At 44.7% G+C, this 14,724-nt stretch overlaps 1 protein-coding gene across 3 annotated transcripts in view; it reads left to right on the top strand.

Annotated features, from left to right (window-relative positions):
- The window catches only part of PRKDC (protein kinase, DNA-activated, catalytic subunit), a 125,817-nt gene that overhangs the window by 27,518 nt on the left and 83,575 nt on the right, over positions 1-14,724 (top strand). For all 3 annotated transcript variants that reach the window (XM_043879165.1, XM_043879164.1, XM_043879166.1), the window contains exons 26-27: positions 4,848-4,955; positions 8,074-8,300. In XM_043879165.1, coding sequence (XP_043735100.1) covers positions 4,848-4,955; positions 8,074-8,300 — 335 coding nt within the window. The remainder of the gene's footprint in view (positions 1-4,847; positions 4,956-8,073; positions 8,301-14,724) is intronic.

Genomic DNA, 14,724 nt, shown 5'->3' with positions numbered 1-14,724 from the left:
AAATCTAGAAATTTACCACAGAAGTAGGTTTCATTAGTGGTGATTCTCTCCACATAGGCCAGAAAGGTATTTGTGTTGGTAAGCTGGGAGTACTTTACTTTTGCCTTTGAAATGAGGAAGAGAAAAAAAAATGAGGAAGAGAGTTAACCTGAATGACACAGTTGGGTCGCCCCCAGCCTTCAAGCACTGTGCTGCCTCTGGGCCAAGGTTGAGATGTGATGAAATGTGAGTCCACACCCAGAGCAGGGCCTGTGGGTAGCCCGTTCTCAGAACGGCTTCACGTGTGTCTAGGAATTTATTTGCAGGGGTTGGTGTCTGGGTCTCTCATCAGGCCACGTGGTCCCTGAGGGCAGGGATGTCAGAGAAAGAAAAAAAGAAGTTATTATTTTGAATATAGTTTGCAAAAACCCTGGAAAGCCCAGAGTGTCAACCGATAAATCTAAGAATCAATGAAGGAGAAAGCTGATGAATTACAAAATAGGACTCTCATATATCAGTGTTTTAATATAGCTCATATTTTAGTATTGACCCCTTGGAAAATATGTCTACAGTATGCCGTTCACAACAGCATCAAAGAATATAGTGAAGCATCTAGGGGGAGTTCCCTGGTGGCCTCATGGATGGATTCCGGGCTTTCAGTACTATGGTGCAGGTCAGTCCCTGGGCAGAGAACTGAGCTCCTGCAGGCCTCATGGTGTGGTCATAATAAATAAATTAAACAAAATGTCTAGGAATAAACTTTAACATGCCAGTCACACATGTATTTTATGAATATAAAATGAATGTGATGTGTGCCTGAAGAACCAGCACTGAGGGGATTTCCAGGTGGTCTAGTGGTTACAGCTTGGCATTTACTGATGGAGCGCACCAGTGGAGCCCAGGTTTGACACTTGGTCAGGAAACTAGGGTCCCGCAAATAGCACGGCATGGCAAGATAAAAGGATCAATATTGAAAAAAGGCTGAATCTCCCTCAAATCCTTCAGTAAGTTTGGTATCCTTCCAGCAAAAATCCCAAAAGTATTTCATTTTGAACATGAAAAACAGTCTGAAAGAATAATTGCTCGAGCCTAACCATGAAACTTGTGGATGGATCAAGTCCTGGAGGGAGTCCTGCCCTCGCAGATGTCAGGAGGAAGACCCTGAGTATAGTGGTGGGACTACTGCACGGGTGTCAGTGGGGCTGTCTGGCAGTGGGTGTGTGGGCCCCTGTGTGCACATAAAACGGGTTTCCTGGGTCAGTGAGAAATGGATCGTTTAGTGTATTCTTTTAGAGTTATTAACATATGAAAGATTAATTTCAGATTAAAAAGATACAGAAGGAAAAACAAACTGGAGATATGATAGAGAAATGTAATGAATTATAGCCTGTGTGAATCTTTGGATAGGGATGGTCTTTTTCACTGGTAAAATATATTAATATAGAAACATAGGCTGCTAAAAGTAAATTCCCCACCATCACTCCCCGCCCCCCATCACTCCCCAGGAAAAGGCATGTCATCCTCTGCAGAAAACCTGGGAAGCTTCTCTGAGATCTTAGTAAAACACATTCTCATAAACATATGTATAAATTTTGTTTTATAGAAGAAGTAGGGTCACAGTGTTAAGAACTTCTTTTATTTAAAATTCAGTTCTGCTACTCTTGTGGACTTTATTATTACCTTGTAGGTGTCTTTCTGTAAAGTTGTGTAGAAAGGGAGATTTTCATACAAGATTTGAAGGCAGATACGTGGAAGAAAATTAATAGTATATTGACTTGATTAGTGTTTAAAACTACTGAATGACACAAAACCCACAATTTTGACATATGTGTATTTAACGTGGGAGAGTCTCTTGGACAGCAAGGAGATCAAGCCAGTCAATCCTAAAGGAAATCAACCCTGAATACTCATTGGAAGGACTGATATTGGAAGCTCCAATACTTTGGCTACCTGTTGAGAAGAACTGACTCATTGGAAAAGATCCTGATGCTGGGAAAGATTGAAGAGAGAAGAAGAGGGTGAAAAGAGGACAAGATGGTTGGATGGCATCATTGACTCAATGGACATGAATTTGAGCAAATTCCAGGAGATAGTAAGAGACAGAGAAGCCTGGCATGCTGCAGTCCATGGGGTCACGAAGAGTTGAACATGATTTGGGAACTGAACAACAGTATAAAGTGGAAATTTTTTTTTTGCCATTTTGTGCTAAAGAATGTAAGATTTTAAAATAGACAAATGGATAAAGAACAAAAATGGGAAGGTCATGAACAAAGAAATACATGTGGCCAACTAAATACATTTTAAATATTCAATCTTTTAGTAAATGAGGAAATTCAAAATTATATTTTTTGTAGCCATTGTCAAATAATTTAAAAATTGGCAGTGTTTAGTTTTGCCAGTGTTTAGTGTTGCTTTATTGATTACGCCAAAGCCTTTGACTGTGTGGATCACAACAAACTGTGGAAAATTCTTCAAGAGATGGGAATGCCAGACTACCTTACCTGCCTCCTGAGAAATCTGTGTGCAGGTCAAGAGCAACAGTTAGTTAGAACTGGACATGGAAGAGCAGACTGGTTCCAAATCGGGAAAGGAGTATGTCAAAGCTGTATATTGTCACCCTTCTTATTTAACTTATATGCAGAGTACATCATGTGAAATGCTGGGCTGGATGAAACAAGCTGGAATCACGATTGCCAGGAGAAATATCAATAACTTCAGATATGCAAATGACACCACCCTTATGGTAGAAAGTGAAGAGGAACTAAAAAGCCTCTTGATGAAAGTGAAAGAGGAGAGTGAAAAAGCTGGCTTAAAACTCAACATTCAAAAAACTAAGATCATGGCATCTGGTCCCATCACTTCATGGCAAATAATGGGGAAACAATGGAAACAGTGATAGACTTTATTTTCTTGCACTCCAGTCACTGCAGATGGTGACTACAGCCATGAAATTGAAGGATGCTTGCTCCTTGGAAGAAAAGTTATGACCAACCTAGACAGCATATTAAAAAACAGAGACATTACTTTGCTAACAAAGGTCTTTCTAGTCAAACCTATGGTTTTTCCAGTAGTCATGTATGGATGTGAGAGTTGGACTATAAAGAAAGTTGAGCATTGAAGAATTGATGCTTTTGAACTGTGGTGTTGGAGAAGACTCTTGAGAGTCCCTTGGGCTGCAAGGAGATCCAACCAGTCCATCCTAAAGGGAATCAGTCCTGAAAAGTCGTTGGAAGGACTGATGCTGAAGCTGAAGCTCCAATAATTTGGACACCTGATGTGAAGAACTGACTCATTGTAAAAGACCCTGATGCTAGGAAAGATTGAAGGCAGGAGGAGAAGGGGATGACAGAGGATGAGATGGTTGGATGACATCACTGACTCGATGGACATGGATTTGAGCAAGCTCAGGGAGTTGGTGATGGCAGGGAAGCCTGGCGTATTGCAGTCCGTGGAGTTGCAAAGAGTTGGCCACAACTGAGCGACTGAACTGAACTGAACTGAGTGTTGCCAGGCCTGTAGGGAAGGGGCCTGTGGTCCTGACAGGAGGGAGTGTGGATGCCTTGCTCATCCAGAGAGGCGTTCAGAGTGGTGTGCATGTGGCAGTCACACTTCTGAACTACCTGTGTTTCTAGCAATAGGTCCTGCTGTGTCCATACAGGAGATGCTGGGCCTCTGAACATACAGATACAGCCTATGTGTTTATGTGAAAAGGATTCAGATAAGAGAAAAAAAGGTGGTTACAAAAGTGTGTAATTTTACACTCGTGTATATTCATGTATTTAAGTGTAGAAGTATATCACGTTAACAGTGATTTTGAATATTAACAGTGGTTGCATTCAAACCCTACATTGGATGTAGGGTTATAGATGGATGGTTTTCTACATTTTCTCTAAGGAATATGTGTGTACATATATATAATTTATGTACTATGAATACAAAATAATTTTTTTGGAAACAAAAAAGTAACCCTTTAAGACCAGGTTAATTTCCAAACCGAAAGGTAAGACTCTTTTACTTTAATTTAGTCTAAAATTGTTTCAAGTTTAGGAAGATAATTTTGGGAGAAATATCTGGGTATAAGAGCACCTGTTTAGCCTGAGCCCCAAGACACCCACGTGAGTTTTGATGTGGTGTGCATACCAAGTGCTTCCTTCGAGAGCACAGTGTCAGTGGGGAAGTAAAAAGTCCCTGGACTTCTCAGGGCTCCTGTGGGGCCAGCCTGTAAGACACAAGAGGAGAGAGATCTGAACACTGGGGATGTTTACCTTCACTTGGACTATGAGCGTTTACTCTTCATAGAGAAAGAGGGCTAGCCACATAACCATGTGTCTCAGGAGATTGCTCTGATCCAAAAGGACACTGCAGCTTCTCCCCAGGCCTGGACTGTAAAAACCCAGAGACCAGCAGGCTCTCTGGGTCCTGGAGAGACTGTGTCTACGTTTGAGCCGCTTAGGGTGAGAACCTGGGATGCCATTGAATGAAGACTTGCCTCCCTCCTTCTGGCCGGGGATGGGGCAGTGCCTCTTGTGATGCGTGTGGAAGCGTGTCCGCGGAGGGTGTGGGAATGGACTGCCTCCTGTGCACGCTCAGGGCCAGGTTAATAGGATGGATGTGGGAAGTCTTCGCTGTCAACCCTGATTGCCCTACTTATGAGAGGAACAATGACTCCTGGGACACGTGATTTTTTTTGCAGGCCTCTCAGGAGGTGAGAAGTTAGATCATGTTCGTCACAGGATTTAGCTGGAGAAGGACACTGGTATAACCACAGTAGTGGCATTGCTTAATTTTGTTCCTGTCATAGAAATGGAACTTTCTCTGCTATAAGATCAGCATGAAGGAAATGAATTGTGATGGTCTTGCTCTTCCAGGTGACGAGGCAGCTGTATGAACCTCTGGTCATGCAGCTGATTCACTGGTTCACCAACAACAAGAAGTTTGAGAGTCAGGACACGGTCGCCCTGCTGGAGGCAATACTGGTGAGTGTGATCCCCTCCTGCCATTCCTGTTGACTGGCTTATGTGGTCAGTGTTCAGGACCTTAAGCTGCCCATCAGGGTGTCAGAATGTAGCATCTAACTAGATCCATCATCTTTTTCTTTTGTTTTAGATAATCGGTGAGACACCATTTAATGAACATAGTGCCATATTTATTATCTTAAGTGATACTTTTAAATAGCTGCATGCAAACGGATTTTTTGCTTTGTTTTGGGAGGATAACTATAAATGTGACAAACTTCATCTACTTTGAGGGACTGTGTGTGTATGTGTGTTTGGAGGGTGAAAAGGGTGAACAGGAATGTTCCTGGACTTTTATCAGAGTTGCAGTATCCTCTTGTTTTTAAAAACATGTCTATGGTATAATAGTTAAGAGTAAAAGGAATTGTTTGGGCTTGTCCCATTTTCTCCTGCATTCAGATTCAGTTCCCCAAAACCCCTAAAATTCTTAGCTCAGCGTTTACATACAAGTGTCCTGAGCCGCTGGAGGTGGCGTTGTTGGGCTGTGGTCTCTTGCTCACTGAGGCAGAAGGCAGTGGTCAGCTAAAGCCTTACTGTTGTTCCACACTTATTTTATCTTCATTTTCTGAACTTGTACAAATAACTACATGTCATTTCTTTAAATGTCATATTAGCTGATTTTTACCTATTATATCAACCCATACTTTTGTTTTCTCATATGCTGACTTTGAAGTCAGAGTTCCCAGTTGAACTCATAGCACGTTTGTCCAAATGAACATCCTTTAGTTCTGTATTTTTGAAAGCTGATTTCTTTGAATCTGTGTGTCTGTCTCTGTTGAGTGAGTAGTGTCATTGTGTGGAGGACTGCTATCCATTCCTGTTGGCCCAGGTCAGTCCTGGCATCACTGTCAAGTGTGTTATTACTCACAGGATTCCTTTCGTGCTCAGAGGCCCCTGACTGGAGGTCACCTGGGTGGTGGGCATTAGTGAACACTTGTAGTTAGGACGGTGGCATCAGCACAGCTGTGGTTTAGTTCCAGCAGGGTCTGGTGGTGGAGCTGCCTGTGACAGATCCAGTTAATTCAGTTTCACTTGTGGCATATTTCAAGCAGACGAATTTATTCTACTGTTCTAAAGTCCCTATGTTAGCTGATCACTGAAGGCAGTTTAAGTCAGGGTGAGAATGGAAATGTAATGTGAGCTGGTTGTGGACGTGAGAGCTGGTTGTGGCAATGAGAGCTGGTTGTGGCGGTGAGAGCTGGTTGTGGAGATGAGAACTGGTTGTGGAGGTGAGAGCTGGTTGTGGAGGTGAGAGCTGGTTGTGGAGGTGAGAGCTGGTTGTGGTGATGAGAACTGGTTGTGGAGGTGAGAGCTGGTTGTGGAGGTGAGAGCTGGTTGTGGTGATGAGAGCTGGTTGTGGAGGTGAGAGCTGGTTGTGGAGGTGAGAGCTGGTTGTGGAGGTGAGAGCTGGTTGTGGAGGTGAGAGCTGGTTGTGGTGATGAGAGCTGGTTGTGGAGGTGAGAGCTGGTTGTGGCGGTGAGAGCTGGTTGTGGAGATGAGAGCTGGTTGTGGAGGTGAGAGCTGGTTGTGGAGGTGAGAGCTGGTTGTGGTGATGAGAACTGGTTGTGGAGGTGAGAGCTGGTTGTGGAGGTGAGAGCTGGTTGTGGTGATGAGAGCTGGTTGTGGAGGTGAGAGCTGGTTGTGGTGATGAGAACTGGTTGTGGAGGTGAGAGCTGGTTGTGGAGGTGAGAGCTGGTTGTGGTGATGAGAGCTGGTTGTGGAGGTGAGAGCTGGTTGTGGTGATGAGAGCTGGTTGTGGAGATGAGAGCTGGTTGTGGAGGTGAGAGCTGGTTGTGGAGGTGAGAGCTGGTTGTGGAGGTGAGAGCTGGTTGTGGTGATGAGAACTGGTTGTGGAGGTGAGAGCTGGTTGTGGAGGTGAGAGCTGGTTGTGGTGATGAGAACTGGTTGTGGCGGTGAGAGCTGGTTGTGGAGGTGAGAGCTGGTTGTGGAGGTGAGAGCTGGTTGTGGTGATGAGAGCTGGTTGTGGAGGTGAGAGCTGGTTGTGGAGGTGAGAGCTGGTTGTGGAGGTGAGAGCTGGTTGTGGTGATGAGAGCTGGTTGTGGTGATGAGAGCTGGTTGTGGAGGTGAGAGCTGGTTGTGGAGGTGAGAGCTGGTTGTGGAGGTGAGAGCTGGTTGTGGTGATGAGAGCTGGTTGTGGAGGTGAGAGCTGGTGCAGGCTCCAGCACCCATGTGTCTCTCCCGTTCACGCCTCTGCCATTTCTGCTGTGTGTGACCATCACCTCCTTGACTCTGGCTGGCACTGCGATCAGAGATTTTGTGTATGGCAGGGAACCAGTTGTGTTAGAATCCTCTTATTTCATTTTCTTAGTACTTTCTCAAGTTAAAGCTTCTCCTTCATGGATCAAAGAGGGAAACAAACACTCAGGTTTCCTAGGCAGTGTTTTCTAGGTGTTCAGAGACCATGGGCTTTGGTGGTGGCTCAGCTGGCAAAGAATCTGCCTGCAGCATGACAGACCTGGGTTCAATCCCTGGGTTGGGAAGATCCCCTGGAGAAGGGAATGGCTGCCCACTCCATTATTCTGGCCTTCATAATTCCATGGACTGTATAGTCCATGGGGTCGCAAAGAGTCGGACATGACTGAGCAACTTTCACTTCACTTTCAGAGACCATACCATTGTGGAGTGTGCTTCGACAGAAAGTTATATTTTCAGAACCACATCTCTCAGATTTTTCTTTGTGTAGTATTTCAATTCCCTTGAGACTTGCCAGGTCTTTTCTTCATCCTCAATAGATAAGCATCCCAGGTGCTGTTACAGGTAGAATCAGCAGCAGAAGGTTTCAGGATACAGCCATTGTGTTTATTCAAGGAACGAGAGACTGCTTTGTTAATATATAATTAAAGTATTCTCTCTCTTTTCTTACAAATGTTTCAGCTTCTTAGTTTGTGTAAAAGACGGTTTCATTTTGTTGAAGGAATTTGTTATTAGAGTCTAGATGCTTCCTGGGAAGCCTCTTCACTAGTGTCTATTTGTTCCTGAATTGAGCTCTAAATTCATTCCCATAACTTACTCCAGTTATGTTCAGGATACTCAGCTGTCACTTTATGCTTTGTTTCAGGATGGAATTGTGGACCCCGTGGACAGCACTTTAAGAGATTTTTGTGGTCAGTGTATTCGGGAATTCCTCAAATGGTCCATTAAGCAGACAACGCCGCAGCAGCAGGAGAACAGTCCAGTAAACACCAAGTCACTCTTCAAGCGACTGTACAGCTTTGCACTTCACCCCAATGCTTTCAAGAGACTGGGAGCATCGCTCGCTTTTAATAATATCTATAGGGAGTTCAGGTGTGTGAGTTCCCTGTTGGGGTGAGGGGATGTGGGGAGAGTAATAATATCTACAGGGAGTTCAGGCACGTGAATTCCGTGTCGGGGGTGAGGAGGGGTGGGGAGAGTGATAATATCTACAGGGAGTTCAAGGGTCCTGTGCTGGGAAGAGTGTAAAGGTCCTTACGTTTCCAGTAGTGATTTTGTGAAGTGACTTGCTGTTTATGCATCCATGTAATTGTGTATCAAGCGCTTAGTGAATACTTACATTCTGGACACTGTGCTGTTTCTGAGGAGTAAATAATGAATTAAAATGCTGTTTGCATTCAAGAGGAGGCTCAGAAAGTGCTGAGGACTACATTCAGGCTTAATATACACAGTTTGGAAAGTGCAACAAAAGACGTAGTGAGAGGCTTGTGAAGCATGTGAAGCAAAGTCTGACATAGGGTGAGTAGGTTACACTGGGAGTTAGACTCGAGCTGAGTGGAAAGGCCCAAGCCCAGGTCAGAGAGACAGGCAGAGATAAGAGACAGACGGGGGTCTGAGGAGACACATTTTCTCTTCCTTGCTGTGGGGATTGAGGTGCGGACGGGAGTGAAGTGAGGCTGGCCATGGGCCTCTCTGTAGAGCTAAGATCTGAAGGGAGACATGGGAGCAGGGAGCACGGTTGGACTTGTCCTGAAGCTCTCCTGCCAGCAGCTGTGCGGGGAGTGGTCTGAGCGCCGGGACGCTGGGGAGGAGGCTGTCTCATGGTCCATGGAAAAGGTAGTCCCTGACCGAAGGATGTGGTAGTGCTGGCTCGTTCCTTCTTTGAGCACTGGTTGCTAAGTTAGGCTGTACGTGCCAGGCTCCGTGCCAGATGCAGGAGGTATAAAGATGCAGCGTTGCATGACGTGGCATTTAAAAAAGAGAGGCAGGTAATAATCACATAGATAAAGGTAAGATTTGTAGCTGAAATCAATGCTTTTAGTAGTAGAATAATGGATTCTCTGGTGGCCCAGTGGTTAGGAATCCATGCTTCCATTGCTGAGGGCTCAGGATTGACCCCTGGTTGGGGAACCAAGGTCCCATGAGCTATGCCATGCAGAGAAAAAGAAGAAATTAAGTAGTGGTACATGATTACTAAAGGATCTTATAACAAATAATCAGACCTCATTAGTCAGAATAGCTTCTCTCAGGAAATGGCACTTGGATAATGATGAGGGAGCAGTTGTTAAAATAAGAGAGATGATGGACGGATGGATGGGGGAGGTAGGTGGGTGGTAAGTAGATAGATTGTAGATGGATGGATGGTAGGTGGAGATAAGATGGATGGCTGGACTGATGGGTGTCTGTATCTGCATGTGGGGGCATGTTCATGGTTGTATGAGAATTGACAGGAGTTTGAAGTCAGTGTTAAAGTTTTTAGTTGAGGTGGAGTTGATGTAAAATGTTAGGTGTACAGTGTGATTCAGTTCTTAAAGGTTATGCTTCATTTATAGTTATGAGAAAATATTGGCTATATTCCTGTATTGTACATTATACCATAGTTTCTTATCTGTGTTATACATAGCAGTTTTGTGTCTTGAATTCCTCTACCCCTGTTTTGCCCCTCCTCCTTCCCTCTGGTAGTCACTGGTTCTTTCTATCTGCGAATCTGTTTCTGTTTTGTTATGTAAATATGTTTGTTTTATTTTTTAGAGTCCCCATATAAGTGATACTATGCCATATTTGTGTTTGATCTCTTTTTTTTTAATCTGTTTCACTAAGCATAATACTCTCTAGGTCAAGCCATATAGTTGTGAATAGCATTATTTCATTCTTTTTTGTGCTGTGTAATAGTCCATTGTATATATACACATCTTGTTCATCCTTTTATCTGTCAATGGAAACTTAGGTTGTTTCTATGTCTTGGCTATTGTGATTAGTGCTGCTGTGAACATTGGGGTGCTTTTGTCTTATCGAATTACGGTTTTCTCAGGTATATGCCCAGGAGTGGAATTGCTGGGTTGTATGGTAGATGTAGTTTTAAAGTTTCGAGGAACTTCCATGCTATTTCCATGGTGGCTGCACTAGTTTACATTCCCACCAGCAGTGCCCAAGGGCTCCCTTTCTCCACATCCTCAGCAGTACTCGTGATTTCTGGTCTTTTTGGTGATAGTTATCTGACAGGTGTGAGGTGATATGTCATTGTGGTTTTGATTGAATTTCCCAGATGCTTAACGATGTTGATCGTCTTTTTGTGTTCCTTTTGGCCATCTGTGTGTCTCCTTTGGTAAAGTGTCTGTTCAGGTCTTCTGCCTGATTTTAAATGGACTGTTTTTTGATGCTGAGTTGTTTGTGTATTTTGTATATTAACCCCATATTTATCATATCATTTGCAAATGTTTTCTCCTGCTTCGTAGGTTGTCATTTTGTCTTGTTGATGTCTTCCTTTGCTGAGCAGGAGCTTAAGTTTAATTAGGCCCCATTTGTTTCTTTTTGCTTTTATTTCCTTTGCTTTAGGAGACAGATCCAAGAAAATATTGCTATAGTTTATGTCAAAGGGTATTCTGCCTGTATTTTCTTCTAGGAGTTTTATGTTTTGCAGTCTTACATATGACTGCATATACAGTCACATATGCAGTCTTTAAAGTCTGTTAAAGACCTTACATATAGGTATTTAATTCATTTTTTTTTATATGTTGCTAGAGAATGAATGTTCTGATTTCATTTTTTATATGTAGTTGTCTAGTTTGCCCAACAGCACTTGTTGAAGACCCTGTCTTTTCTGCATTGTGTATTCTTGCCTCTTTTGTCATAGATTGACTGACCATAACTGGAAGGTTTTATTTCTGGGCTCTCTACTGTGTTCTCTTTATCTATCTGTCTGTTTTTGTGCCAGTCTCAGGCCATTTTGATTACAGTACAGTATAGTCTGAACTCAGGGAATGTGATTCCTAATAGCTCTGTTACTCTTTCTCAAGATTGTCCCAGCTATTTGGGGTCTTTTATATTTCCATACAAAATTTAAAATTATTTGTTCTAGTTCTGTGAAAAATGCCCTTGGTATTTTGATAAGTTTTTTTTTTCCCCTTTTAGTTTTTTAAGTTGTGAAACCTGTCTGTACGTAAGAGTGTTTAAAACATATGGACACACCACCCGGTGTGTGGGATATTAGTTCCCCAGTCAGGGATCAGACCTGCACCTCCTGCAGTGGAACCTCAAGATTCTGAACCACTGGACTACCAGGACAGCCAACAGATGACATGATAGTTTGCATGCTGCTGCTACTGCTGCTAAGTCACTTCAGTCGTGTCCGACTCTGCGCGACCCCATAAATAGCAGCCCACCAAGCTCTGCTGTCCCTGGGATTCTTCAGGCAAGAACACTGGAGTGGGTTGCCATTTCCTTCTCCAGTGCATGAACGTGAAAAGTGAAAGTGAAGTCGCTCAGTCGTATCTCACTCTTTGTGACCCCATGGACTGCAGCCTACCAGGCTCCTCTGTCCATGGGATTTTCCAGGCAAGAGTACTGGAGTGGGTTGCCATTGCCTTCTCCAGATAGTTTGCATAGAGAACCCTAAAGACTCCACCAATAAAATTGTTAGAACTGATAAACTCAGTAAAGTTGCAGAATACAAAATAAGTACAGAAAAATCTGTTGCCTTTCTGTGTACTCATAATGAACAATCAGAAAGTGAAATTAAGAAAGCAGTCTCATTTACAGTTGTATCAAAAGGAATAAAATACCTTGGAATAAATTTAACCAAGGGGGTAAAAGACCTATACACTGACAACTGTAAAACACTGATGACAGAAATTGAAGAAGACTCCAATAGATAGAAGGATGTTCTGTGCTCATGGATTGGAAGAATTAATATTGTTAAAATTTCCATACTTCCCACACAAGTCGCGAGACTCAGTGCTGTCTCTACCCAAATCCTGATGGCTGTTTGCACAGAAACAAGACAGAAAGTGAAGAAGAACTAAAGAGCCTCTTGATGAAAGTGAAAGAGGAGAGTGAAAAAGCTGGCTTAAAGCTCAACATTCAGAAAACTAAGATCATGGCATCTGGTCCCATCACTTCATGGCAAATAGATGGGGAAACAGTGGCTGACTTTATTTTTCTGGGCTTCAAAATCACTGCACATGGTGATTGCGCCCATGAAATTAAAAGACACTTACTCCTTGGAAGGAAAGTTATGACCAACCTGGACAGCATATTAAAAAGCAGAGACATTACTTTGTCAACAAAGGTCTGTCTAGTCAAGGCTATGGTTTTTCCAGTGGTCATGTATGGATGTGAGAGTTGGACTATACAGAAAGCTGAGCGCAGAAGAATTGATGCTTTTGAACTGTGGTGTTGGAGAAGACTCTTGAGAGTCCCTTGGACTGCAAGGAGATCCAACCAGTCCATCCTGAAGAAAATCAGTCCTGGGTGTTCATTGGAAGGACTGATGCTGAGGCTGAAACTCCAATACTTTGGCCACCTCATGTGAAGAGTTGACTCATTGGAAAAGACCCTGATGCTGGGAGGTATTGGGGGCAGGAGGAGAAGGGGACAACAGAGGATGAGATGGTTGAATGGCATCATCGACTCAATGGACATGGGTTTGGGTGGACTCCAGGAGTTGGTGATGGACAGGGAGGCCTGGCGTGCTGTGGTTCATGGGGTTGCAAAGAGTCGGACACGACTGAGTGAACTGTAGCACCAGCAATCCTAATACGTGTACGGAGCCACAAAGACCCCAAATAGTTGAAGCAGTCCTGGAGGAGAGCCAGGCTGGAAGCACCCCCTGGGTCTCAAGATTCGTCCAGCCCTTCTCTATGCCTTGTCTGACTTGCCTCTGACTGTATGTCCTCCCCTTCCCCATTTGTGACTCTCCCTTCCCCATCCGCCCCTCCCATCCCTGTTCTGGTGAGACCTTGTTTCCTTTACCCTGTTGCTGTCTTTCTCGGATACCTGGGTTTGCTGGGCCGCATTCCAAGCGGCTTTGAGAGAAGATGCCTAGGGAGCTGTGTGGGGGTGTCGTGTGTTGGAGGGTATGAATACAGGCTTGGATGCGTCCTTCCTGCATGCTCCGGGGCTGTTCTGGAGATCTTTCTTTGGGAAGCACAGTTTTAGAGTATCATTTGTCTTGTCATTTCCCTTCTCACTACTTTAAATGGATTTGGTTCTTGTCTTACTGTCTTTTGTTTAAGATAAAACTACTGTAGTCACCCTGGCCCTCTGAGATTGACTCCAGCTCTGACAGTTTGATCACACGATGCTCTTCAGGGGAACCTCTTCTTCCACTCTGACACCCATGTTCCATCCTGCCTCATGCTTTTGCCCACAGCCTGTATTTTCAGTGTCAAATCGGGGTGTGTGAGGAAGACATGGGGCCTGTGGAACCCTAAGAGGCTTCTAGGATACCCTTCCAGGATTCAAATAAAAAAAAAAAAGTCGGGTAATATTCCTGCCAAACCAGACAACAATGTGCAGTCTAGTCCTGATGCCCCCATCCTCTAGCCCTGCTGGTCCCTCACTCTGGTCCTCACTCTGGTCCCTCACTCTGGTCCTCATTCTGCTCCCTCACTCTGGTCCTCGCTCTGGTCCCTCGCTCTCATCCCTCACTCTGGTCCTCATTCTGCTCCCTCACTCTTATCCCTCACTCTTCGTCCTCACACTGGTCCTCACACTGGTCCTCACTCTTTTTTTTTTTTTTTAACTTGTCAAGACTTTATGGTCCTCACTCTGGTCCCTCACTCTGGTCCTCACTCTGGTCCTCACTCTGCTCCCTCACTCTGGTCCCTCACTCTGGTCCTCACTCTGGCCCCTCACTCTCTTCCTCACTCTGGTCCTCGCTCTGGTCCTCACTCTCATCCCTCACTCTGGTCCTCAATCTCATCCCTCACTCTCATCCCTTACTCTGGTCCTCTGGTCCTCAGTCTGGTCCCTCACTCTCGTCATTACTCTGCTCCCTCACTCTGGTCCCTCAGTCTTGTCTTCACACAGGTCCTCACTCTGGTCCTCACACTGGTCCTCATTCTGGTCCCTCACTCTCATCCCTCACTTTCGTCCTCACTCTGGTCCCTCACTCTGGTCCTCACTCTGGTCCCTCACTCTGGTCCTCACTCTGGTCCTCACTCTGCTCCCTCACTCTCATCCCCCACTCTAGTCCTCACTCTGGTCCTCACTCTCATCCCTCACTCTGGTCCTCACTCTGGTCCCTCACTCTGGTCCTCACTCTCATCCCTCACTCTGGTCCTCACTCTGGTCCTCACTCTCATCCCTCACTCTGTTCCTCACTCTCATCCCTCACTCTGGTCCTCACTCTCATTCCTCACTCTTGTCCTCACTCTCATCCCTCACTCTGGTCCTCACTCTCATCCCTCACTCTGGTCCTCACTGTGGTCCTCAGTCTGGTCCCTCACTCTGGTCCTCAGTCTGGTCCTCACTCTGCTCCCTCACTCTCATCCCCCACTCTAGTCCTCACTCTGGT

Source organism: Cervus elaphus, chromosome 21, assembly GCF_910594005.1.
Source record: "Cervus elaphus chromosome 21, mCerEla1.1, whole genome shotgun sequence".
In the NCBI taxonomy this organism is placed as follows: Eukaryota; Metazoa; Chordata; class Mammalia; order Artiodactyla; family Cervidae; genus Cervus; species Cervus elaphus.
The sequence above is the reverse complement of the archived record's forward strand: the minus strand, read 5'-3'. Positions and strand labels throughout refer to the sequence as shown.